The following is a 26,775-nucleotide window of genomic DNA, read 5'->3' on the forward strand; positions in this document are numbered from 1 at the left end:
TCTTACAATTATTGTGCATATTTTTAAAATTAAGGACCTTCTACATCCTTGTTTGGACAGCTTTTTCCTCCCCCAATTGGCATATCTGATGTGAGATAGGGTGAGAAAGGAATGTAAACTTGTCTGCAAGGTATTTTATGATCACAACTCTGCAAAAGAACCTTTTGTTTCTTGGTTAATGAAGGATGATTGGCGTTTACATACTGCAGAGCGTCTGCCTACTGTTGAGATAAAAACACATTCATCATGTACTGTCTCCTCCTCCAAGGCTAACCAAATCCAACATTGCTCTTGTTGCCTCTCACACTGTAGCTCCTCAGTTGTCTTAGCCATAGCTCTAGGAACTGTAGCATTTTTTTGAGTGAGGCCTTTGTTAGTAATGAATATGCTACAATTTCCCCATAATGTTTTTTGCCTTTATGAAAATGACCACCACTTACTTTTTGGTGCAAAAACATTGTTCAGAGCTACTTTTGTGACTAAGAAATTTTCACTTTTTGAGCAATGGCCAACAGTGTCTAAATTCAAAAAACTTCTTTCCATCTGAATGAAATTGCGTTGTTTGAAAAAGATTTAATTTTCATTCCTGGTTGATTCTGTTTAATAAAGTGACATGTTATGTTGTGGGAGAGGGAGGGGGGAAAGGAGTCCTGTGAGAGAGAGAAATCAGTTTTTGCAGATTTTCAGCAAAATGTTCAGAACATCTAATTTTGTGATAAATATTTCACAGTGTTAGGCAATGGATCAGTTTTCTCTCCTCATTTTGGTATAAGCCTTTTTTAGTCATGTGCTTCTCTTACTGAAATTGTGCATTTATATAGTGCAATAAACTATTTCCTTGTCTAAATGAATAAAAACTACTGGAGGAGGACGGGGGATTGTTCTTTTTCTTTCTTCCGCTTTAATTAGTTTGAATGATCTAGATAATATATTAAAGCCAAAATAACACTTTCCCCCTTTTTTTAATTCTGAATTTGGAAGGTGCTGAATTAATCTAGGTACAAGCCAGTATTGGAGGAGTGACAACTCTTTTTCTCCACCCTTAGTTTACTCTTTCTAGGCCGGTTCTGTTGGCTGTGTTACAAGGCATATGTACAGTGTGCACATCCTTTCCAGGGGAAATAATCCACCCTAATAAGGATTTTTTTTTAATCATTTCCCTTAATGTTTGATAGTCTGACTCTTAAAACTCTGCAGCAGAGGCACGTGAGGGAAGAGAGCTGTTCATTCTTCTCTGAATGTGTTTATCATGTTTCAATTGAAATAGACTAACAAACTAGTTTTCAATACTGTTCTTTAGACTATTCCTTCAAAGTTGTAGCACAAAAACAGGAATTGTGGTGGTTCTTTTTAGATCAGTACATAAGTGCCTCACATTTTGCTATCTCATTATACTTTGTCTCTGTTTGCTTCTTTCTTTGATCTGTCGCCATAACTGGGAAATGTTACAAATAGCCAAAATGATGAAAGAAGCATGCTTTGATGTGCCAGATTGCTTGCACGTCACACTCTTTAGCTCTCTACAAATGTTATCAAATGTTGGTTGTCTTTACAGTTACTGCGGGGTTGAAATACTGCACATTACTAAATATATAGCCAAGATTAATTCATGTATGAAAACTATTTTGCCTGAAACCAGGACATAAGCATAGAATACATCTGAATCAATGTGGATAACTCAAAGAATTGTTAATGTAGTAATAGTGGGCTGATTCCACAATTTAGGGCTCAGAGATTTAAATGTTTTTCATCAGCACTTTCATCTTCAAAATGGCTTTTATTTTTGAACTATCAAGATGATTTTGTTGGCAATTTTACTCTTTTTGAAACTGCCTCCTGCATCTTTGCAGCTACGTGTATGGTAAATGTTTTAAATACATGTTCTGGAACGTTTTCACCATGTGAATTTTCTAAATTGGAGCAAAGAAAAGCAATGAATAGGGCAGGTTTTCCCCCCACTGGGTCTTCCCTTGTCTTTTAAACATCCCACGTAGTTACAATTTTTTATGGTTCAAGTTCATTGAACCTACATCTGTTATATTACTTATCCGTTTCTGAGAATGTAATCAAATTTTCATGAGAACTTTGAGGTAGTTAGAATAGCTTTGCCATAAGTTGGTGAAGAGAGTAGGCCACACTACTTAGATGGTGTGTGTTACACACTTAAACTGTGTTTCAAACAGTATCTTAAAAAACAATTTGTCTAATTTTGAAAATGCTTACTGGAGAGGCACAAAATTATTTGATTTATAATACCTGGGACAATTTGAAAATTCAGACTCTCTTGGGAATTAGCAATGTTAACTGTAAATACGTATAATTTATTTAAAAAATTAAATTATTAGTAAATGTAGCATTGTAGCAGTTGCAAAGCACAAAAATTTAATATTCTGCATGAGTCGTTTTGGAGGATGTCATGTTGAGAAATGTAACTTTTGACCTAGAAGTTGTTAAAGCATCTGCAATGGACAATGTTCTCTTAAGTATGTGTTTCACATAAATGAATGACTTCAGGAAACAAATGCCATAAGATGGATTTAAAGGTGAACAGAATACAGCAATGGGACTGAACTTCATTTTGATAGATTTATTTCCATAAGTTTTCATTTCTAAAGAAGCTTGATCAGTTTTCCATTTAATTATCAACCAAACCAACTCTTGTGGCAAAGTAATGGTTTAGCAATCTCTCAAGAAGAAAAGAGTAACCTTGAATGCAGTAATAAACTATTTTCGGGGGTTAGGAGGGCAAGAACAATCTTAGTCAGATATTTTCTAGGATTAGACTGAACATCTAAAGTCTGCAGGCGCAGTTGTAGCTGTTTCAGTCCCAGGATATTAGAGAGAAAAGATGGTTCAGGAAAAAAATTAAACACGAAATCCTTAACAAACTTCAGATCCACCATAATCTCTCCACTGCCGAGAGGACAGCCATGCAGTCCTTGAGATCTAACCACCAGATAATGATCAAACTAGCAGACAAAGGGGGCGCCATTGTAGTCCTCAACCGTGATGACAACATTAACAAGGCCAACAGACTACTCTCCGGCACAACCTATGATAAAGAACTTAAAAAAGACCCCACACTACAGTTTACCCAGGAGCTTTAGGATACCATCAGAACCTTCCCCAGACAACACCAAGAGAGAGTCTACAAACTCATCCCCCACAAACCCATTCTAGAGATCTTCTGCTTCCCAAGGTACCCAAACAAGGGAACCCGGATAAATCCATCATATCTGGCCATGGCACTCTTACTAATGGAATATCAGGGCTCATAGAAACTGACGTCACACCACTCACCCCACAAAGGGCCAGCTTCCTCCAGGACACAACTGACTTCCTTCACAAATTCAGCAATATTAACCTTGATAAGAACACTGTCCTTGCCACCATGGATGTCATTTGCCCATACACAATGATGGAATCACGGTCTGCTTCAGATATTTACAAGACAATGGGCAATCCTCATATCTACCCCAAATACATTGCCAAACTCATCCATTTCATCCTCACTCATGACAATTTTATATACAGCAACATACACTTTTTTTTCAAACCATAGGAACAGCCATGGGTACTAGGATGATTCCCCAATATGCCAGCCTCTTCATGGGCCTCTTTGAAGAAGAAGTTCTGCACCGATACACTATGAAACCAATGATATACCTGAAATACATCACTGATATTTTCATCCTCTGCACAGATTGGTTAAACTCCCTCATAGATTTCCACCACAACTTCAACAACCACCATTCATCCATTAAACTCTCTCTGGAACACTCCCACACTAGCATCAACTTCCTGGACACCACAGTTGACTTCAGCAGTAGAGCCCTGTAGACAACCGTATACAAAAAACCCACAGAACACAATGCCTACCTTCATGGATGCAGTAGCCACCCCAAGAAATCTGTGATGCCACAGCGTGTGCTACAGGATGTAAATCTTGGCACATTATGGCTGCCTTTGTCTGATGGGGACACTCCACCAGAGAAGTAGATCATGTCATGGAATGGGCCACCCAAATGCCCTGAGAGAGCCTGCTTCAATACAGAGATAAGACCCCCTCTGACCACATCCCCCTGTTTGGCGCCTGCCACCCCACACTTGAGCCCATGCAGGGTTACAACCCTTACTCAGTGGGTACCGCATCCTGTGGGAGGCCTTTCCTGAACTCCCACTTCTGGATTTCAGGCAGCCCCTTGGCCTTTCCGCACTCATCATCAAAAGCAAGCTCCCCACAGACTGGGACATATCAGTTCAAAGTGGCTTCAGGCCCTGTCAGAACAACAGATGCAAAACCTGCAGAAATATCTCCACTGCTACAGTGATCGGCACCCTCCCCCCCACCACAACACACCTTCCACACATTCTACATGTACCTATCACAACATGTGATATACCTCATCCAGTCCATTGAATGCCCCAATAACAATTATGTGGGTGAAACCAGACAATCACTGTGTGCTTGAGCGAGCTCACACAGGAAAATCATGAAAGACAAAAAAAAACCTTATCACTTGTGGGCAAACACTTTTCACAAAGCGATCACTCTGTGTCTGACCTATCAGTCCTCATCTTCAAAGGAAACATGTACAACACTATCAAAAGACATGCCTGGGAGCTTAAATTCATTATTTTGCTAGACTCTAAAAATCATGTACTGAACAAAGACACTGGATGTATGTACTATAATCTATAACCCACTAACCCCCTCTTTTTGTTTTATGACTGCAGAGGTGTTAAAGGGCCACTTTACAGTGTGTGCTAACTGCTTACGCTAAACAATCTGTTCTACCTTGCATTTTGCTTTTTTGTTTCCCAGACCTGAAGAAGAGCTCTGTGTGGCTCAAAATCTTGTCTCTCTCACCAACAGAAATTGATCCAATAAAAGATATTAACTCAACTTCCTTGTCTAGCTGAAGTCTACTTCCCTTAATCCTGCCTCGTTTGTTACGGAATGAAAGTTATCTGGTTATTTTAGCTTAAACTATATATTTTTTATTTCATACCAAAAAACTGCCTGTCCAAGGTGCTCATTGCTGTTATGTATGTTTCTGAACAATGTTTTTAATCCCATAAATGCTCCCTTCTTAAAAACTTTAGTGTACCTGGTATTAATTGGCACCCTTGTTGGCAGTCTCTGCAGAAAAGCCTAAAAAGGGAATGGAGACTAGTGTTCCCACTTATTCCGGTGTTAGTCCTCAAACAGGCAGTGCTGATGATCTCGCTGTGTGGACTTTGGACTCATGTCAGCTTTTTCTGTACCCTACAATTTTTAAAAGGCTGTTTAGATATTACCCAGAAATATAAATTTTCTGTAAATGGTGGAGTTGGCACCTTAACACTCAGACAGTATTTTGCTGATTAAAATAAATATTGTTTTGTGACCTTTCTTAGGTCCATAACATTCTTGCTGAGATGGTCATGGGTGGAATGGTTTTGGAGACCAACATGAATGAAATTGTCACTCAAATTGATGCACAAAATAAACTGGAGAAATCTGAGGTAAGGCTGAGAGACTATAATGACCTTTAACTTAAAGCATGATCATAATATCTGCATGATATGCAGCCTGTGCTGTTTGTCCTTCAATACCATACGAGATACAGTTGCTTGCTTATAGTGCTAAACATTGACACTGCACATTTAGTATGTGGTACATTTCATCTTGTGTGATAACTGCATAGAATAGTAGCTAATTATTCTTTTGTTACTTGTATCAAACAAAGCCACATCTGCCATTGGTATCAGTGTGCATTGATAGTCCTTTAAATTTCTTTCACTCAAGACCTCTGGCTTCTTGTTTTTTGTTTGTTTGTTTGTTTTTTCATGATGGAACCCAATACTGGCTGTAGAACTTAAGGGAAAAAATATATATACCTGTATATATATATACACCTATACGAACAAGATTGTAAAGTGTTAAATAAGTGGTAGTGTATTCGGTGTCATAGTAATACTGTAACACAAAATGATAAACTGGGGTGGAAGTGGGAGGGTGATTATGCATTTAAAGCCCAATCCTGGTCCCATTTAACAGTTGGGAGTTCTGCCATTATTTGCAGCAATAAGAGTTTGTCTACATGAACAATTTGACTGCAGAACCTAGAATCTGAAGCTACCCCACGCAACCCTGCCATAGTCTCACTATTTTTGTGCATCCTGCTGATGCGCACAGTTTGTTAGAGCACTTTGAGCTCGTCCCATTTCAAAGAGGAATATAGATTAAAGCGCAGTAATGAACTGTTCAGGCATGTCAGCAGGCTGCACATGGACAGCGAGACTGCAGTAGGCAAGTGCTGGCTAGAATCTACTTTTCAGTTTGCCACAGTCTAACTGTTCATGCAGACAAACCCTAAGATTTGGTCTTCAGTGTACCTTCAAATAGGAAGATTGCATTCTGTATGTACAGTGGCCAGATAAATTTGAGTAGGCAAATGTGCTCAAATTTATACTTATGGCTATCACCAATTCACTGGCAGGATATAACTGTAGTTTAAATAAATTCAGTGCCAAGTGTTTGATTCTGCAGAACCTGATATCTAATTGGCTTAGTTTAGTACTGCTGAATTTAATTTGCAGTGGGGAGAATGCTAGAAGTAATATAACTGTGAGATAAAATGTTATGATCTTTATATATTGCGTCACTTGCAGCGTAAACCAGCAATATGTTAGCTAAACCTCCTTGGCTGATCCTTGTTTGTGAGAGGCGATAATCCTGTGTCTGACCAATTTATCTTTTTCTGGAAGCTCATTGCTATCGTTCAAATTGGGAAAACACTGCAAATTTAATAGTTTCCATTTTAACAAATATTTTTATTACATCTACCAAATTAAATGAGAAATGAGCTCTGAAGCTATGTTATGTCCAGCCATTTATACTGTTACTCCTAGTTCGTAATCTGGCATAGCAACCGTTTCAGTCTGTCTGTGCCTCTGATTTTCCATTTTGCACCACTTCTTGGTTGCTTCAAAGAAGCAGCACAGCACTGACTGAGAAACACACAAGTTGACAATGATATGATACTGTTTATGCCAATGTATGCCCAATAATAAATTATAGAATTTTAATAAGATGCCCAAAATGCCGTTTAACTTTCTGACGAAGTTATTGATCTTGCCCAAGTAAATGTTGTTTGTTTTTTTCCCCGTTATAAAATAAGGTAAGATCTATCTGAGTAACTTCTTTACATAGTTTTCTATGATGGACACAGCAAGACAGTAACCTAAGGTTTAAGAGGCATAATTTCTTAAGATTACTATGTCATGGTGTTTGAAGAACTTCTTTAAGCTCTGCCTAAAAACACTAGTTAAGGTATTTATTCACTAACTTGTTAATTCTGTTGCTAAATCAGCCAGAGAACAGTCTTTTGATTACTCATCTCAAATCTGTCAGTTGAGTGCAGTGAGCCCTATTAATGATTGTTTCCCACTACCTCATCTGCAAGTTAACTACCTTTTTCTTAATATGATGCCTGAAATACAAAACTAATTAATAGAAAAATACAAACAAGTAATTAATTTGGCTCATGGGAAGTTTGGCTCCATATATTAGCCACATAGCAATTTTGCCTGTTGTATAGAGCAATGAATTATAGAAGGTAAAATTATAATAGTAGTAAACTGAAATACTTGGTGACTGGGATGGAGTGGATAGCTTCACAATCTGCTCTTCATTAATGCAGATTTTGAGTACAGTTACTGTTTCTTTTTCAGCTCTGACAGTTAATGTAATATTATGATATTCTAGAGTCCATCGTGAATGTTTACTCAGTCAATTCATTAGTCATTTGTTACATGTATACCTAATCTTCATTTCTTCCCTGATCTCTATTTCTTCTCCTGTTTCCTTTTTGACTAAAGGTATTGTGTCTCAGCTCATTTTCCCAAAGGTGAACTGACCAGATACAAACCTTAAACTGAAACATATATCTACATGGTATATATTAAAGTTCTTTTGTAGCAGACAACTTTTAGAAACCAGTGGATCTTGTCATTTTGATAACCTTTGATTGAAACAACGTTAGAAATAAATGAACAAAAGCTCTCCAGAGGCTGTTTTCAATGGGATCTTGTACTTCATACTCGTAAGATTACCAAGGCTTCCAAACGCTTTACAGCTCTTGACTTTTAGTATGGTTTCCATCTATTAGAAATGCTTGGGTCCAGAAAGTAGTTGTATGAAAGATAAGCTGCTTTTCCTTTTGCAGCTAAAATGGCAAATTTCATGAAATATATTTAGCCTACATCTTCAGAAATTACTTACATTTCACTTAAATTTTAATATAAAGTGGGTGGATAGGTGTGGGGTTCAGTTTTGGGTTCAATTTCAATAGAATAAAATGCAAGATGATTATATGTAGATTTTTGTCTGCCTTACTGTTGTATGTCAAACATTTGAACAGTTAAGCTGCTCCAATTTTTTTTTGTTGGATTTCAGTTGAAATTTAACATGAAGAATTAAACATGTGTTTATTGCATTCACAAATGTGAGTAACAAACTCCTTTATCAAACCAAAGACTGCTTAGCCAGGGCCCTTGGCAGAATAGTAGCACTTTGCATTGTTGTGATGGAGTCTCAGATTTGGTTTCTGGCTATAATCCTTTGTCACCTGGACTATGAGAATATGAAGCAATATGCCCCTTTCTGGAGGGAGGGGAAGTGTGTCGTGTGCGCTTCATTGCTGACACATGTGACTACGGAGCAGCATTGTTGGTCCCTGAATGGATTCCTGGTCAATCCCTCTGAACCAAAAACATTACTGTGATTTGGGATTAAGGGAGGGAAGTTTAAGGGAGAAGATCATTGGGATGCTATCAGGTCCACAGCTAAAACTGGGCTACCTGTGTTCTATTTGGGGTGTTGAGATGGGTGTGAATTTAGTCTTACTTTTAAGTCGGACCTCATTTTTCCAAACCTCCTGATCTTTTCTAGCTCTTTCCATTCTTCTCTCTTACAGACCTTTATCTTTCAGTCTCCCAGACAGGACAGGTAGACACAGGTATTGCTGACTTTGAGAAAAAAATGTATTTTTAACAAAAAGGGAAAGCAAAATGATGTCAAAGGCAATAAATTATTTAGGCCAGACTCAAAAATTATGTGTTAATATACCCATGCCAGTCCTTGTAGCCTACTTTTTGTGCTAGTTTCTTCTTGTAGTTCCCTCATCTTTTATTGGCCAGAGTGTATTTTACTAGCTTGTCATTTACTTCATATGTTCTTTATTTTATTTTATTTTTCTTCCTACATTGTAGAATTTAACTTTGGGTTTTTTTGTGTCAGCATTTAAATTACAAAAATTGTGGATCTTTTTTTAATTAAAAAATATTAATCTGAATAACAGTTGAGCACACAAATAGCTGACATTACTAGTGCAGTGTCACGTGGTTGAAAAACTTAAACTCTAAGTGTATGGTCAGGAACATTCTACCGATGAGAGCCTTAACATAGTGAGTGTTAGCTCTAATGGTACAGCTTCCAAACTCAGTATTTCAAATTAAAAATCAGAACCTTTATGCTCTTGTATTGGAGTGAAATTTTAGAACAAGTTGCACATAAACAACAAAGCATTTTTGTTTTAAAAGTTTAATCCCAAATAAATATTGAATAATCCATAGAATTTAAAATTATAGAGGTGAAATGTAAAGATGACCTACAGATGTTATAATTGGCTTTTTAAGGTTGAAGTTATTGTGCTGAATGTCACTAATGAATAGGGTCAAAGGACAGTCTGCACATAATGAACTTCAAATGTATATTTTTCTCCTTTTGCAAGTACTGATGTCCAGAGAAGTTGTGGATCATTGGCTCCTTCTTCAGGAGACACTCTGGTATTTTCACAGGGAGTCTTATGGAGCAACAGCCAGCGATCCAAGTCAGATATGAAAAAAAAGAATTTGGAAAAGGACAAGGAAGTGAACATTTTAAGTTCAGAATGTGCCGACTGCCCCTTTGACCCTGGTTATTTGAAACATTAAGTACAACTCAGTAATTTAAATGTCAATGTGCATTAGTTGTAGAATACCTTTGAAATAAATCTGCTTTTTAAAATGATTTTTTAAAGAATATTTCAACAAGTATAGCTTATCTGAAGTCAGGTTTTACTATTCTGCATTTTAAAGGCTTAGTGTAGAAATATTTTATATGGTAAGAACATATTTTACTTGAATTTGAAACTTCTTGTATTATATGAAGGAAGTAATCTAAACAAATTACCATCCTCATCCTCAAGTCACTGAAAATAAGCCATATTTCACTATGTAAGAAAGAGGAGCTAATTTTTCAATAGTTTTTGGCATATTGCTACTTTTTTTGTTTTCTGTTGTGTTCGCAGGTTCTGTTTTTTATTTTTGGGTCTGGCAATTTAAAGAAAAAACAGTCAAACAAAAAATCATTCCCATCCATTACTATCTTTGTGATTCAAGTGCTTGAAATTTCTAAGAGTATGTCTAAGTCTTCTATCTGTTTGGCCTCATTTTGATATACCTGCAGACTTCATTTTGTTTTTTCTCTAATTCTGTTCATTTATCTAACCTCATGAGCAGAGAACATGATCATTCCTTTTTATTCTGTATTGCATCCTTTCATCCTATTCATAACCCTGCTGCTTTGAAATCATACTTCCTCTGGGAGGAGAAGTTGGTATAAAACACCAGCAGCAGTGATATCCAAGTGCATTCCAATACATATGGAAAAGACCAGTTTCTCTAGCAGGGTTTCAGCCTTCATTAATTCATTTTCAAGTAAGCTTCATGTTTTTGTCCCTCCTTTTCACTATAACAGTTAGGCTGCCCTTCCAACAGCTCCACAAGCTAAATATTTATCCATTTATGTAGTAAGAAGCATACATGGATATTACCTAAACTTTCAAAAGCACCAGTAATCTGTTCCTATGTACTTGAGATCTTTTAAAAAATGTGAATAAAATCAACATTTCTAGGGTTATCTTCATGTAACACATTATACCAGGATTATCAGGAAAGAATATTGTGACATATAACTGCCCTATTAACAAAATAATGACCTCAAATTATACCTCACATATTTAGTATTTAAGTGAATTGAAATTTCTCATTTGATAAATAGAAGAACATTTTCTGTTCATGCTACTCAACGGAATGTGCTAGCTTTGATCTCAAGCAAAACAGCCATATTATTTAAAGTTTCTTATGTGGCATTGATAATTCATGTTGAAGCCACAAGCCTTTAAGTATACTATCAGATTTACAAACATTCTTGCAGTGGCTGTGAATAAAGCATTAATATGTCAGGTGTTTCAGAATTAGTGTACAACATTTTTTAACAGTGAAATGGAGAATACAAAGCAGCTAGGGGGAAAATACGGTGTTTGGTTCATTGTAATAACAGCTATATGCAAGTTCATACCGTACTTCTAAAACTTCATGAACTTGCTTGAAAAATGTCATTTTCACTTGCTTAGGTCATTTTGCTTGCTGTGAACCTTCATAATTCACTGCATGATCAAGGCTTGCCACTTAGTTTTTTAAAGTGTTATAATTTTTCCTTCGCCACCCTAACTTTTCTTCTAAAGTATTGAATAATAAAAGTAGTTGAAAGCTATACTGTGCAATATTACAGTAACTACTTTCTCATCAGGTACCTGCCGCAAACCTTTTATGAACAAATTGAATTTGAAGTATTTCTTGTGATTCCTTTTTTCTTTCATAAATTAAATTTTCTCTTGGCAGCAGGAATTACAGAAAAATAGCAGAATTGATCACCAGTTTACTACTTGACATACTAAACATTGATAAGTCTGCTGATGCATTCAATATATAACAACTTAATACAAACACAAACTACTTTTACTGTGGGTTACTTTTTTTTGTTACTGTAATACCTTTTGTCAGATTTTTTTTATTAGACCTCTTAATCTAAAAATCTGTTCAGTGTGTCTTAGAAGTACTGTATGACTTTGTCTTGTGCTTATAAAATTGTGAGAATGGTTGTGCTAAAAGGGCATTGCAGTATGTAAATGAGACATGTCAAATCACAAATCCATTTAATAAAGAGGAGGACTTTAGGAGAAAAGGGAGTGGTGGCTTGAGAATGTCTACGCTCTAGTGTATGAAGATGAATCCTTATCTTTCACTCTGGAAACTGTTTCACTTGCAGGCAGAGAAGAGGCAATCTGAAATGCCGTAGTCCTTCTATCATGGATATTCTTTGATCTTAAACCAAAATTGTCATAGATGAAGTTTAGTTAAAAGTGTGGTGTTGTATTTTTGATTTTATTTTAATTATTTTATTTTTTGGGTGTCAATTATGGTATTTTAAATAATTCTCAATTATGTCTTCATTTTCTTGGGGTGGGAGTCAGGGACTGTAAGTCTATGTAAAGAGGATAGCTGCAGGTAGGTAAAAATAATGGCCAGTTATGTTCAAGTTTTTATTTGTCCATTCAAAAAAGAAAAATTATCCTTCATTAAATTAGAGTAAATTTTTGCCTGAACCCTAATCTGCATTAAATTAGGGTACGGGATCTCCATCCTAGTCACCTAGAAAGACATCTGTGTTTTAAATTGCCACCCATGTCTGTCTATGTGGACCATGTGCATTATTTATAGTATTTTGCTGGTTTCCCATTGTTTAAGTTTTGAATTGTATAATTCATTGCTTTTGTTGTTGCTTTAACAGTATTTACGTCTTCTGTATGGAAAACAGTTTACATTGTCCTATTCTTGGAATTGCTCAAAGGATTTTTCTCCGGCAACTCAATATTGTATTTAAAAGAGAGAGAAATCAAGTTAGAGGAGGAAATTCACATTTTCTTTGGTATCTTGTAAAACTTTCTGAACAGTTATTTGTGTATTAATACAGATGTTTCAAGACTCTCAAATCAAAAAGGAGGTTTTACAATCAATTTCTTGTTGCATTATCTCATTGCATTATGTTTTTTTAAAGGCAAACCACAATAAAAAAGGTAGTGCTGTGCTTGGCAGTGCTCTTGTGTGATGTATAAAGTGAGCTTCAAGGTTTTTTTTTTTAAATTTCTACTTGTGAGTTTTTATATTAGTAATACCAGGTCCTGACTTCCTCTCTCATGGAGTTGAGATGATGGTGACAGTTTTCCAGCTACAAGAGGGAAGTCAGGGTACAGTACTTCTGGTATTCTTTTTAGGTGAGGTTCTGTACTGTGCCTCAGCCCATGAAGTGGCTTCAAGCTTTCCCAGTTCTGGTGTACTTCATGTTCCCCAGCACCATTTAGACAGCCAGGGTGGGGATGGGGCACCGATTAAGTTACGGCAGCATGGTCTGGCTTCCTATGTGCTGCAGCACTGCCTGGAATCTCTAGTGTCACAGTGCCATCCCTGATATGCCCTTCTCAACCTGGCATGCCTCTTATGCCAGTGTTTGTGAGGGGTCCACAGAAGACACTCACAGCTATCTGCCTCAACCCTGATCCTCCTGTGGCTGGATCCGAAAGTTTAAGAGCCCGTTTGCACTGCACTAACCCTTCCATGGGGCATAAAAAGTCCAGAGAAGTGAGGATTTCATCTTAGGTTTTTCTGTCTTTTGTATAAAAACAAAATTGTATAGGGTTGGGGAAAATCTTAGATCAACTTTAGTCCTTGTAAAAGAGCAGTGGAGAGAAAAAATACTGTTCCACTTTGTAGTCCGTCTTTAAATCTGGATATTGCGTAGCAATATCTAATGAATTGTTGCATATCTGTGGGGGTTTTGTTCACCACTGCAAGCTGATACCACAGATGTCACATGCACCTTACCCCAATTACTGTAAATACTACAAACTATCTTTTAAAAACATTATACATTACATGTAGAGACTGTACTTTGAGCAGTAATTAATTACAGAAAATACTATTATGAACAAGTATGAATCAGATGTCTCCAGAAAACCACCATTCTTTTTTGCCATGTTGCTCACTCAGAATTCAGGGTCCTTACCCAGTTTAGAATAAAATCTTAAGATATCTTCCATCTCCAAATGTTTAATCTTTTGTTTATTGGAATAGCTTTTACATTTTTTTTCTTGCCATTTGTTTATATTAGCTCATTACTTAAGTCCCCCAAGTATAAATATTGTACAGGAATATTGCTTTCTAAGATCGTTAGTTCTGAGAATTGCCTATGTAAATTTAATTCAAAAAAATTGTTAATGTATTAAGCACTATGTTAAGCCTCGATAGACAAGTTTTAATGTTCTTAATCTAGAGAATATTAAATTTAAATCTCTATCTTTCCAAATACCTTTTGCTTTTTAAAACCATTTTGCAGACTTTTAAAAAAGTAATATTAGTGAGAATAGCCAGCAGCCTGTCTAACACTCTAGCTGCTTATGGGTCTCTTTCCTGTGTTGTAAACCTGAAATACTGATACCGGTAAATTCTACATATGTTTTAGCAAGACAGTCAGTCTTGTTTTCACATTCTACATCTGACCATACATGTGCAATGAGTTGTTTTATTAAGGGGGAAAGTTATGGTATTTAAAATAAGTTTTAGCTTTTCTGCACACTAGTAAATACAATGGTGATTTGATTCTAGTTTCTATCTTTAAATAATTCTTTATGCTTTTCAATTAGGAACACCTGTATTTAGAAACTAATAATGGAGAGAGGTTTTCTATATCCCATAGAGGTCTGAGTTGGAAATTATTTAGTCAGTATTTCTACTACAAATCCTTGTTTTCAGGGGATACAACTTGTCATTTGGCCATACAAAAAATCTACAGGGTAATAATGCTTGGCATAAAAAACTTAACTCATGAGCATTTTTTCCCCTTAAATATTAAAGGGGAAAAAATCAGCATCGTTAGTAAGTGGGCAGAAGAAATTCAAATGATTCATGCTTTGTTTTGCATTCCATTGAAAATGTTAGGGCCAGCTTTTCAGAATTGCATGCACGTAATTACTGTGATTGTGTGCAGTTGTGTACATTCCAGTACTACATTGTTGTTGGTGGTGGTGCAATTCTAAAAATATGGGCCTTTGATCCTAAATGTATTTTATGTATTTTTCAAGTCATTACTTTTTAAAAGAAATACTAGAATAAATCATTAGAAAACCAGTTACTGTGCAAAAAATCTTTAAAATAAAGAGTTGTATGGGTTTTTTGCCCCTTGTACAGACTTGGGATCAGATCATTAGTTCACTGTAAATTGGTGTAGCTGCATAGAAGTTTGCAGAGCTATGTCAGTTTACAACAGCTGAGGATCTAGCCCGTGGTACTTAGGCATGGCAGCAACTTTGTCTAAATGGCAGTAATAGAATAAAATTAGTTGTAAAATGTTCTTTTATTTTACAGATTAATGAGTGACTTTAACTGATTAAAGACCAGAGCAGAGGAAATTAACACTAAATACAATTGTTAGTGTTTGACTTGACTCAAGCCAATAAAATTAAGCTATGACTGTTAATGTCTCGGTATTCTTAGGAATTGCAGGTGTCTCGAATGATTTGAGATTATGGATCGTGTAAGTGGCTTTAGGATCAGTACAAGTTAAAGACAGTATGTTAGCTTCAGCTATATCTCAGTGTGGTGGTTTTACAACATACATATTACTTAGCCTGGTTTCCTCTGGTCCTTCCCTACTCCCATATACTTTTCATCAAATTGACACAGCGTGTTTCCATAATATTTTAGACGTTGTGTGAACTGTTTTCTCTTTCTGGTTTAGTATTTCCAAATAACCCATTTCATTCCAACCCAAACTACTATCTGGTCTTTCTAATCTCATAACCGTGCAAACAATTTAAATGTTAGTGTTGTCTGCCTATACCACTTGTAGTAATAGGCTTCACCTGTGTTGTATTTTTTTTCTTTACATCTATATACAGGCTGGTTTAGCAGGAGCCCCAGCCCGGGCTGTGTCAGCTGTAAAGAATATGAATCTTCCAGAGATCCCAAGAAATATTAATATTGGTGACATCAGTATAAAAGTGCCAAACCTGCCCTCTTTTAAATAAAATGGCTACTACAGGTAAAATCAAGGAAAAATGTAATTGAGGTTTACCAAACAAAGACATTTCTAACTTTTGTTATTTGGATAAAAAGTAAAGGTACTTCATAGAAACTCTGTGTAAAATTAGTATGTGAAGTTGAATGTTGCTTTTGTCTTGCGCAATGATTTTAAAGGAAATGGGTAGTTCCTGTGTGATTTTCTAAATTCCATTCCTATGCCCTTGTAAGGCATATCACTGTCTTGGCTGCTGCAGTATTTTGGAAAAGTATTTAAGATATTCTTTACTTTATATAACCTATAATATTGAGTCTTTTTGTATATCCACTAAGGTCTATGATTAGTGCAGCATTCCTTATCTACTTTTGCTGTTTGTCATGATTATTTAAGATCAGAGTGTGTGTGTTGCATGAAAACATTAAACTGTCTTTTGTTTTTGTTTAAATAAAGTCATAATTAACTGGACTTCTAAACATGTTTTTGTCTGAAATCTACTCTTAGCAACAAATCACTTGCTTCCTGTTTGTTGAGCAAAGCGTGTGTATAAAAAAAAATTGTGTTAGTGTTAATGTATCATTTTGATGTCCAAATGTTAAAAGAATTATACTAAAATATTGTGTGAATGTTCTGGAACTATGAATTTCACACACAGATTATTCAAGATTGTTTTGAAGAAGAAATTTGCCTCTATTAAAAATGGGTAGAAATGTGTAGACTTCTGTTACAAAAAGATGTTTTCAAAAGTGGCACACGTGTGTTCTTAATTCTGAAAATCTTTTCATGTTGACCTATGTCAAAGTCAGATTCAAGGCTCACAGAATTTGTCAACCACTCTGTTTATTAGCAAAGCGCTTTGCCAGTGCACCCATGTGATTGTGAGCCCCCTGCAAAAGCTTATTTATACAGGTCAGCCAAAGCCAATTTAACATAAGAGACAAAAGGAAGTAGAAACTGACAAATATACATACATATCTTATTTGCATACTAACATTTACCAATTTCCTAGCTCCGTAGAAGCTCTAAGTTAATTAGTTTGAGGACCCTTTGTCTCACACTCCTTAATGTTTCTCTTTCTGACAACTATATTTCAACAAACCCACCAGATGCATTTCTTTAATGAATTATAATTTCAATATAATTCATTCTGCTTTCACACCTATGTGTGCTGATGATAAAGGATGGTGGCATAGTGGGTTGTGTTTTCTGGAGGGTTGTATAGTTGTGTGAGAGGAAGAAGAGAAGAAGGTTATGGGAACAGTGGGCAGCTGGGAACACAGGGTCTAGGAAGAGGTTGCTCTTTAAGGGAAAAAAATGGAGAATTAGAGGTAAACTGGGCAGCCAAAAGGGAATATCATGCTGGTGTATTGCTGCTATGGAAAGGTGTGGTGTGGTGTGGTGTGGTGGGAAGGAAGCTGGTTAAAAAGACCTGGCAGCTGGGATAAAAGGTTTGTTTAGGAGAATTGGGGGAGGGAAAATATCCAGCCCAAAGACTGTTTATTAAATTCAGGAACTGATGAGCTAGCCTCATGTTAAATTTTTGAAAGGACCAAGGTTTCAAATATTAGTTGGATTTCTATGAGTTAAAATATAAAGTGTATCAGCAATTCAACGGCTCTCTTGTTTGAAAATAGAGTAGTCGTGGAAATTGTAACAAATTATAGTACTTAAACTGTTATTATGATATGTTCATTTTTTAATTTGAAGTTGAATTCAGCTCTACCTGCAAACAGCTTTTATTCACTCACCTCTTGAAGAGCATGGTGTGGTGCCCATATTTGCTATCAAAAGTACATATCTGAAATTTTAAATTTCTTTCTGAATCATTGTCTGCCAAGACCAGCTGTAATGTTTCTAGTGTAGTGTGTGTGCGCTTCTGCCATGAAATTTTGAAGAGCTGTAAATATAACAACTTTAATAGTTTGGAAGCAGAAAAATATCATGTTAATTAAATCTGCAGGTTAAATGTGGGGAGAGAAGGGTTGAATTAGATATGTAGAGACAGATATAAAACAAGATAAGTTAGAAACATGACTAGGAAGTAACACAATGAGATTCAGCTACAAAAATGCAAGCTTATATAACTGGGATATAATAATCAAAAACAGATATTCAATTGGCTTGAGATACTTGGAAAGCAGTAATATTTTAAAGGCCCGTGGGTGGTAATGGGCAGGAAATCAGTATGCTGTTGAGTTTGCAAAGTGATAGGGTAGTCAGATAAAAAACATCAAAACAAATTATGGGGCAGATTATCAGCTGACGTAAACTGTCATACTTCCAGTGGAAGGAGGGAGTTGCCGTTAGAATGATGACAATTTACATCAGCTAAGAATCTGCCTCTTTGATTTTGGGCTGGGTCCACTGATGCATTCCTCCATGGATCACTGAATGAAAAGTACTGCTCTGGGTAGCACTGGCAAGACTGCATCTAGAATAAAGCACGTAAGGGGAAACTGCAAAGAATGGAGGAAGTATCCACTGTGAGAAGGTCCACTCTCACAGGCATTCCACGTATTTTGTCCTATTACCAGCAAGCATTGGGCCAAAGTTTTAGAGTTCTGCTGACTAATGACCAAAGTGTTGCATTTGTTTTGTTCAGTGTTTTTGTTTTTTTTTAGCATAGGGCCAGTGAGAATATTTACTGGTTGTTTGTTCTGTCCCTAACTACATAATAATACCTTTATATTTCCTTTACGTTAACTTGACTAAAACTGCTTTTTTAAAAGGAACTATGTTTCAGGGCCAAAATCCAGCCTTTGTTTCCAGGGATTCAGAAGTTCCACAAACATTGGGAAAGGGGGCATTCTTGTGTGCAAGAGTGTTGGGGGGGCTGGTGGTGAGGGTGGTGAATAGCTCAATGAAGGGCTGGGCTTTAGGTATCCTGTGGTAGGGATGAGTTCAGGGCTAGGGTTCCACCATCTTCGAGATCTTTGTATCTGCAGGCCCTCGGTGCACATTGGGGGTTGCAGAGCCTAATTCAGCTGGAGACAGTCTGGCCTGGCCACCTGGGGTGGATGGTGGACCAAGGATCTTAGCAGTAGTACATCTGAATCACTGAATTATGTTTTTTTCATTATAGATTCACTGACCCTTTCCTATTGAACCACAGGCACTTCTGGTGTCTGCCTTCTATTCTCCTTTGTGAACATAAAGAATTCAGAGAGTATTTCAGTAATGGTACATAATATATTCTGTTGCTAAATTATTATTGTCATATCATGGAGTCTGTGCTTGCATCTGCACAGGTTTCTGCTCCCCCTTATAGGCAGAGATAGTAGCAATGCCCATAATTAATGCTGCCTAACACTTCATTATAAGTTTCTATTTTCAGTTATTTATAACATTGCCAGAATTTAATCAATTGAGGTGAAACTTTCCATGTTTGTTTTTATTTTTATTTATTTGTATTATGGAAGTGCCTAAGGACCAGCTGAGAACAGGGCCGCATTGTTCTAGGCAGTGTACAAATAGAGTAACTCGGTCCCTGTCTAAAGAGCTTAATAGATGAGACAGACATGGGGGTAGGGAAAATGGATAGAACAGAGGGATGGTTTGCAAATGATATGTTATTGGCACAAAATTTAAAAAAGACCTCTGCAGTGGGTTCTTGTTAGGGGAGTGGATTAGCGAAGCTGACAGACAAAACAAGGGACAGAAGGGACAGCATAAGGAGGATAAGGACAGTGTTAAAAAGGGAGGGAAGAATGTAGGGGGAGCACACAGGGCAGATGGAATGAGGCTGAGGTGAATGGACTGAGCAAGGGGGCAGACCAGTCAGCACAGGGAGAGAATGGCCAGATTCAAATTGTAGAAAGCAGTCTGATGACATCCAGGATTGACAGTCCCTGCAATGGTAGTAACTATTGAGGATGCTCCTTGCCTTTACCCCTGCAGGCTTGAGTTTCTCTTGCCCCTGGGCTGTGTCTTCCCTCTAATTTCACTTCAGTGTGAATTTTTTTGGAACATTTCAATGAAAACGATTTAGCCATTTCTAAGGATGAAGTTAGGGAAGAGTAGGTGGTAAACTACTGCTTCTGGCAGTAGCTCTGGTTTTAGACCGGGGTGCCCAGTCAGCAGCCTTCCTCTCTGGCTGCCCAGCTCTGAAGGCGGTGCCCTTGCCAGCAGTAGGGCAGAAGTAAGAGTAGTGATCCCACGACTCCCTGCAATAGCCCCGTACATCCCCCTATAATAGCCTTGCCACCTCCCCTTTCCCCCTCCCGACTCTTGTGTTGGGACTCCCATGATTACACCACCTTGAAATTTCAGATGTAAACATCTGAAAATATGAAACTGGCTAATTTTAAAAAATCCTGACCATGAAATGGTCCTGCTTTCCACTGATCTGCCTATAAGCCAGCAGTTTCCAAACTTTTGAGGGTCTCGCCCCCTCTTCATTTGCACACCACAGTCTGAGGACAGCTCAAGAAGATTTTCTTGCTGACTGATAGAGGTTATTGCTGCTAACGTGACAAGATGAATGCGTTTCTGACCCAGTTGAGCTGAGTTATGTTGAATGTTGGGGAAATATGACTTGAACTCAGATGGCAAGTGGGCTAAATGATCTACTGTTATTTCTTTAATTTTGCTGTGCTCATTTTCTCCTGTGCAGACAGCAGTGACAGGCACGAAGTAGTGGAAAACAGGTAAAGTCTTTGTCTCCATATTTGTGGACTCCCAGAATTCAGTTTTCATGATGAAAGCATTCACTTTGTCATAGCGATTTAGAATGTTAGTGCCACGGCCTTGCGTGGACAAATTTAGATCATTCAGCTTGCTAAATATATCCGTGAGGGAGGCCAGTTGAGCTAACCACACAGTATTGTTAAACACAGAGGCAAGAGGGAAATGAATGATCTGGAAGAAACCATGTGAACTTCTGTGCATAACAGTTTGTCAAGTACTTCCCCTTTTGAAAGGCAGTGAACCTTTATGTGAAGCAACAGTTGCTGATGTTCTGACCCCATCTCTTCACAAAGAAAGCGAAACAGGCAAGCATTGATTGGCCTGGACTTGATAATGATGACAATTTTGATGGACTCATCTAAAACTTCAAGGAGCTCAGAACTCGTTTTTTGAAGCAAGTGCCTGGAGGGTATGATACAGTGCACCCACTGCAAGGAAGGATTTTCTTTTCTGATTCTAGCTACAAGTCCATTCACTCTCCCAGTCATTGCAGCAGCCCTGTCAGTGCAGGTGAATTTGCATAAAATCGAACTCAAATGGTGTTCAGAAAAAAAGTCAATTAATTTAAAAATGGCGCCTCTGGTTGAGTTTGCCATTATACTTTTGCAAAACAGCATGTGCTTTTTGACATCCGTAGTTGCTTACATTCAATACCGTGAAATCAGCTGAGCTTCTCTACTAATATCTATGGACTCCTCAAGCTGAAAGACAAATGTTTTTGCCATTTGCTTTCTCTGCAAGTTGAGAGAGAATATCCTCAGCCATTTTTTCAGTTCTACAACACAGTGTCATTAGATAAGGGTACTTTCTTGAGAATATCAACTGTTTTTTGTCAAGCGTGTTTTCTGCAAGTGCTACAACGACAGACAATCAGATCTTCTACAGTTGTGTACGGCTTCTTTTATTTTGCTACAAGAAAGGAGACAGCGTATGAAGCTTCAAGTGCTTTTGTAGAAAAAGTGAAGCTTTTTTCCATTTTGAGCTGGTAAGTCTGGACTTGGATTTATTTGAAAAAATTCTACTGGCTTACCCACATGCACAAGGTGTTTTGGCTTCAAATGTCATTGCAAACACACCAGCTTCATACTATTATTTGATAGTTTCTGTGCAAAGGAAACGCAAATCTTGAGGAGGATTGCTATTTGTAGATGTGAATCGAAAAGCAATATATTCTTCGCAGAAATGACGATGTTTTTTTCCAGGTCATTTCAACTTCTTACAAATTTAGTGTCACCACTACCGCTGCTTCCAACTCCTCGTTTTAAAAATCTAGCCATTTTTACATCACAACAGCATACACACCATGACAACTTCACCTCATTAACATGCTTGCACAATCAGTAAATGACATAACGCATGTCTAATAGTTCATATATGCATGTTACGTTACCATTTAATATAGTATATAGAGCAGTATAAACAAGTCATCGTATGAAATTTTAGTTTGTACTGACTTCGTTAGTGTGGTTTTATGTAGCCTGTTGTAAAACGAGGCAAATGTCTAGACGAGTTGATGTACCTCTTGGAAGAGCTCTGCGTACCCCCAGGGATACACCTATCCCTGGTGGAGAACCAGGGATCTAGACTGACCTCCTGCACATTGAAGGCCACAGATCTCACTCCTCTATTCCTGGAATAGGCTCATAATCTCTGGCTGAGTTACTGAAGTCCTCAAATCATAGTTTAAAGACTTCAAATTACAGAGAATCCACCATTTACACTAGTTCAAACCAGCAAGTGATCCAACCCATGCAGAAGAAGGCAAAAAATCCCCAAGGTTTCTGCCAATCTGACCTGGTGGAAAATCCGTTCCTGACACTAAATATGGCGATCAGTTAGACCCTGAGGATGTTGGCCAGACACCTGGGAAGGAATTCACTGTAGTAACTCAGTCTTCCCTGTCTATTATCCTGTCTCCCGCCACTGGAGATATTAGCTACTAGCAGTCACTGATGTGCCACATGCCATTGAAGGCAATCATACCATTCCCTTCATAAACTTATCAAACTCCGTCTCGAAACCAGTTAGGCCTTTTGACACCAGTTAGGCCTCCCTTCCCCTGGGAAGGCTGTTCCAGAACTTCACTCCTCTGAGGGTTAGAAATCTTCTAATTTCAAGCCTAAACTTGGCCAGTTTGTTCTTGTAATGGGGCTGAATTAAGATTGCATGGGCTATCTTAATTTGGGCATTTCCCAATTTTGGAGTGCTTTATTTTGCAATCTGTATATAGTTTTAGCATCATATTATAATTGCTATAATTTCATTCTGTTTTCTTTTGCATCTTTCCATATTTGGATGCCTTTGTGTATTCATTTGCCTTTTAGGGTTTGTACCTTTCTGTTACACACTTTAGCTAAAGGCATTTGTCACATTGTTACATTAAAAGTTACACTTTTAAACAGGAGGAGAATATTTAAGAAGTAGCTTGATCTTGGATACAAAATCAAAAGGCTAAACTAGTCTAAATCTGTTAACTCAGATGGCAAGTGGGCTAAATGATCTACAGTTATTTCTTTAATTTTGCTCTGCTCAGTTTCCCCTGTGCAGACAGCAGTGACAGGCACGAAGTAGTGGAAAACAGGTAAAGTCTTTGTCTCCATATTTGTGGACTCCCAGAATTCAGTTTTCATGATGAAAGCATTCACTTTGTCATAGCGATTTAGAATGTTAGTGCCACGGCCTTGCGTGGAAAAATTTAGATCATTCAGTTTTCTCCTGTCAGTGCTAGTGTGTGAGCAGCTTTTTTTTTTTTTTTTTTGGCTTGGATGACACAGCTTATAAATAAAATGCTGATATCTCTAGATGACTAAAATATACATCTGTAAATGTGAGGGGAAAAAATTACTGGCACAGTGTTGAAGTTCTAGTATGAAAGCCACTACGAAAGTAATGATTAGGCCTCCCCAAGAAGTCATGGTCATGCCCTGCAGGGATGTAAAAAGAGGATTCTCTGACTGATTAACTTCAGTTTTTTTCTGTGCTCAACCTTCCAATGAAGAAAGGTTTGATTTTCCTGCTATCCTATTTTCTGTAGCAGATAACTTTATCAAAGAAATGGAACCCAAGAGCAAGCTTCCAGCCTTGTTGAGTTTATATCTCATTTCTGCAAACAAACAAACAAAACCCTTAATATGCTTAGAACATGCACTTTCTTTCTTTCTGTTTCTAACAGTGCATGAATTATATGAAAGCAAAATAAATTAACCTCTGAAAACTATGCTTTCCTAAGAACATAAAAAAACCCAGACTGGGTCAGATCAGTAGTTCATCTAGCCCAGTATCCTGTCTTCCGACAGTGGCCAATGCCAGGTGCCCTAGAGAGAATGAACAGAAGAAGTAATCATCAAGTGATCCATCCCTTTTTGCCCATTAATGATTCCCAACAATCTGTTTGCTTTTTTTCCTTTTTTGAGTAGTGTCTCTATGCATGCTCCACTGTAGGTGTATCTGCGCATCTAATCAAAGATTTTGAGCCCTGGTCTACACTAGGACTTTAGGTCGAATTTAGCAGCGTTAAATCGATTTAAACCTGCACCCATCCACAAAGTGAAGCCCTTTATTTCGACTTAAAGGGCTCTTAAAATCGATTTCCTTACTCCACCCCTGACAAGTGGATTAGCGCTTAAATCGACGTTCCCGGCTCGAATTTGGGGTACTGTGGACACAATTCGATGGTATTGGCCTCTGGGAGCTATCCCAGAGTGCTCCATTCTGACCGCTCTGGACAGCACTCTCAACTCAGATGCACTGGCCAGGTAGACAGGAAAAGAACCGCAAACTTTTGAATCTCATTTCCTGTTTGGCCAGCGTGGCAAGCTGCAGGTGACCATGCAGAGCTCATCAGCACAGGTGACCATGATGGAGTCCCAGAATCACAAAAGAGCTCCAGCATGGACCGAACGGGAGGTACGGGATCTGATCGCTGTTTGGGGAGAGGAATCCGTGCTATCAGAACTCAGTTCCAGTTTTCAAAATGCCAAAACCTTTGTGAAAATCTCCCAGGGCATGAAGGACAGAGGCCATAACAGGGACCCGAAGCAGTGCCGCGTGAAACTGAAGGAGCTGAGGCAAGCCTACCAGAAAACCAGAGAGGCGAACAGCCGCTCTGGGTCAGAGCCCCAAACATGCCGCTTCTATGATGAGCTGCATGCCATTTTAGGGGGTTCAGCCACCACTACCCCCGCCGTGTTGTTTGACTCCTTCAATGGAGATGGAGGCAATACGGAAGCAGGTTTTGGGGATGAAGAAGATGATGATGAGGAGGAGGTTGTAGATAGCTCACAGCAAGCAAGCGGAGAAACCGGTTTTCCCGACAGCCAGGAACTGTTTCTCACCCTAGACCTGGAGCCAGTACCCCCCGAACCCACCCAAGGCTGCCTCCTGGACCCAGCAGGCGGAGAAGGGACCTCTGGTGAGTGTACCTTTTAAAATGCTATACATGATTTAAAAGCAAGCATGTGAAAGGATTACTTTGCCCTGGCATTTGCGGTTCTCCTAGATGTAGTCCTAAAGCCTTTGCAAAAGGTTTCTGGGGAGGGCAGCCTTATTTCGTCCTTCATGGTAGGACACTTTACCACTCCAGGCCAGTAACACGTACTCGGGAATCACTGTAGAACAAAGCATTGCAGTGTATGTTTGCTGGCATTCAACCAAAATCCGTTCTTTATCTCTCTGTGTTATCCTCAGGAGAGTGAGATATAATTCATGGTCACCTGGTTGAAATAGAGTGCTTTTCTTCAGGGGACACTCAGAGGAGCCCATTCCTGCTGGGCTGTTTGCCTGTGACTAAACAGAAATGTTCCCCGCTGTTAGCCACAGGGAGGGGGGAAGGTTGAGGGGGTAGTCACGCGGTGGGAGGAGGCAAAATGGGACCTTGTAACGAAAGCACATGTGCTATGTATGTAATGTTAACAGCAAGGTTTACCCTGAAAGAGTGTAGCGACTGTTTTATAAAATGTGTCTTTAAATACCGCTGTCCCTTTTTTTTTCTCCACCAGCTGCATGTGTTTCAATGATCACAGGATCTTCTCCTTCCCAGAGGCTAGTGAAGCTTAGAAAGAAAAAAAAACGCACTCGCGATGAAATGTTCTCCGAGCTCATGCTGTCCTCCCACACTGACAGAGCACAGACGAATGCGTGCAGGCAAATAATGTCAGAGTGCAGGAAAGCACAAAATGACCGGGAGGAGAGGTGGCGGGCTGAAGAGAGTAAGTGGCGGGCCGAAGAGAGTAAGTGGCGGGCTGAAGCTCAAATGTGGCGGCAGCGTGATGAGAGGAGGCAGGATTCAATGCTGAGGCTGCTGCAGGACCAAACCAGTATGCTCCAGTGTATGGTTGAGCTGCAGCAAAGGCAGCTGGAGCACAGACTGCCACTGCTGCCCCTCTGTAACCAACCGCCCTCCTCCCCAAGTTCCATAGCCTCTACACCCAGACGCCCAAGAACGCGGTGGGGGGGCCTCCGGCCAACCAGCCACTCCACCACAGAGGATTGCCCAAAAAAAAGAAAGCTGTCATTCAATAAATTTTAAAGTTGTAAACTTTTAAAGTGCTGTGCTTAAAGTGCTGTGTGGCATTTTCCTTCCCTCCTCCACCACCCCTCCTGGGATACCTTGGTAGTCATCTCCCTATTTGTGTGATGAGTGAATAACGAATGCATGACTGTGAAGCAGCAATGACTTTATTGCCTCTGCAAGCGGTGATTAAAGGGAGGAGGGGAGGGTGGTTAGCTTACAGGGAAGTAGAGTGAACCAAGGGGCGGGGGGTTTCATCAAGGAGAAACAAACAGAACTTTCACAGCGTAGCCTGGCCAGTCATGAAACTGGTTTTCAAAGCTTCTCTGATGCGTACCGCGCCCTCCTGTGCTCTTCTAACCGCCCTGGTGTCTGGCTGCGCGTAACCAGCAGCTAGGCGATTTGCCTCAGCCTCCCACCCCGCCATAAACGTCTCCCCCTTACTCTCACAGATATTGTGGAGCACACAGCAAGCAGTAATAACAGTGGGAATATTGGTTTCGCTGAGGTCTAAGCGAGTCAGTAAACTGCGCCAGCGCGCCTTTAAACGTCCAAATGCACATTCTACCACCATTCTGCACTTGCTCAGCCTGTAGTTGAACAGCTCCTGACCACTGTCCAGGCTGCCTGTGTATGG

The 26,775-nt window shown here is 38.7% G+C and overlaps 2 protein-coding genes across 4 annotated transcripts in view; both read left to right on the forward strand.

Annotated features, from left to right (window-relative positions):
* Nucleotides 1-16,411, forward strand: part of AP3S1 (adaptor related protein complex 3 subunit sigma 1) — a 148,028-nt gene extending 131,617 nt beyond the window's left edge. For 2 of the 3 annotated variants that reach the window (XM_073344747.1, XM_073344744.1), the window contains 2 exons: nt 5,401-5,508; nt 15,825-16,411. In XM_073344747.1, coding sequence (XP_073200848.1) covers nt 5,401-5,508; nt 15,825-15,953 — 237 coding nt within the window. In that variant the 3' untranslated portion in view covers nt 15,954-16,411. Of the gene's footprint in view, nt 1-5,400; nt 5,509-8,963; nt 9,006-15,824 lie in introns of all 3 variants that reach the window. The other variant, XM_073344745.1, reaches the window with a different exon arrangement.
* A 2,369-nt stretch (nt 16,412-18,780) lies between these two features.
* On the forward strand, nt 18,781-26,395 carry LOC140911521 (uncharacterized). The gene is made up of 2 exons (XM_073344743.2): nt 18,781-25,040; nt 25,627-26,395. The coding sequence occupies exons 1-2, from the start codon at nt 24,458-24,460 to the stop codon at nt 26,154-26,156; spliced, it is 1,113 nt and encodes a 370-aa protein (XP_073200844.2). The 5' UTR covers nt 18,781-24,457; the 3' UTR covers nt 26,157-26,395.
* The last annotated feature ends 380 nt before the right edge of the window (nt 26,396-26,775 follow it).

Source organism: Lepidochelys kempii, chromosome 5, assembly GCF_965140285.1.
Source record: "Lepidochelys kempii isolate rLepKem1 chromosome 5, rLepKem1.hap1, whole genome shotgun sequence".
NCBI lineage: Eukaryota > Metazoa > Chordata > Testudines > Cheloniidae > Lepidochelys > Lepidochelys kempii.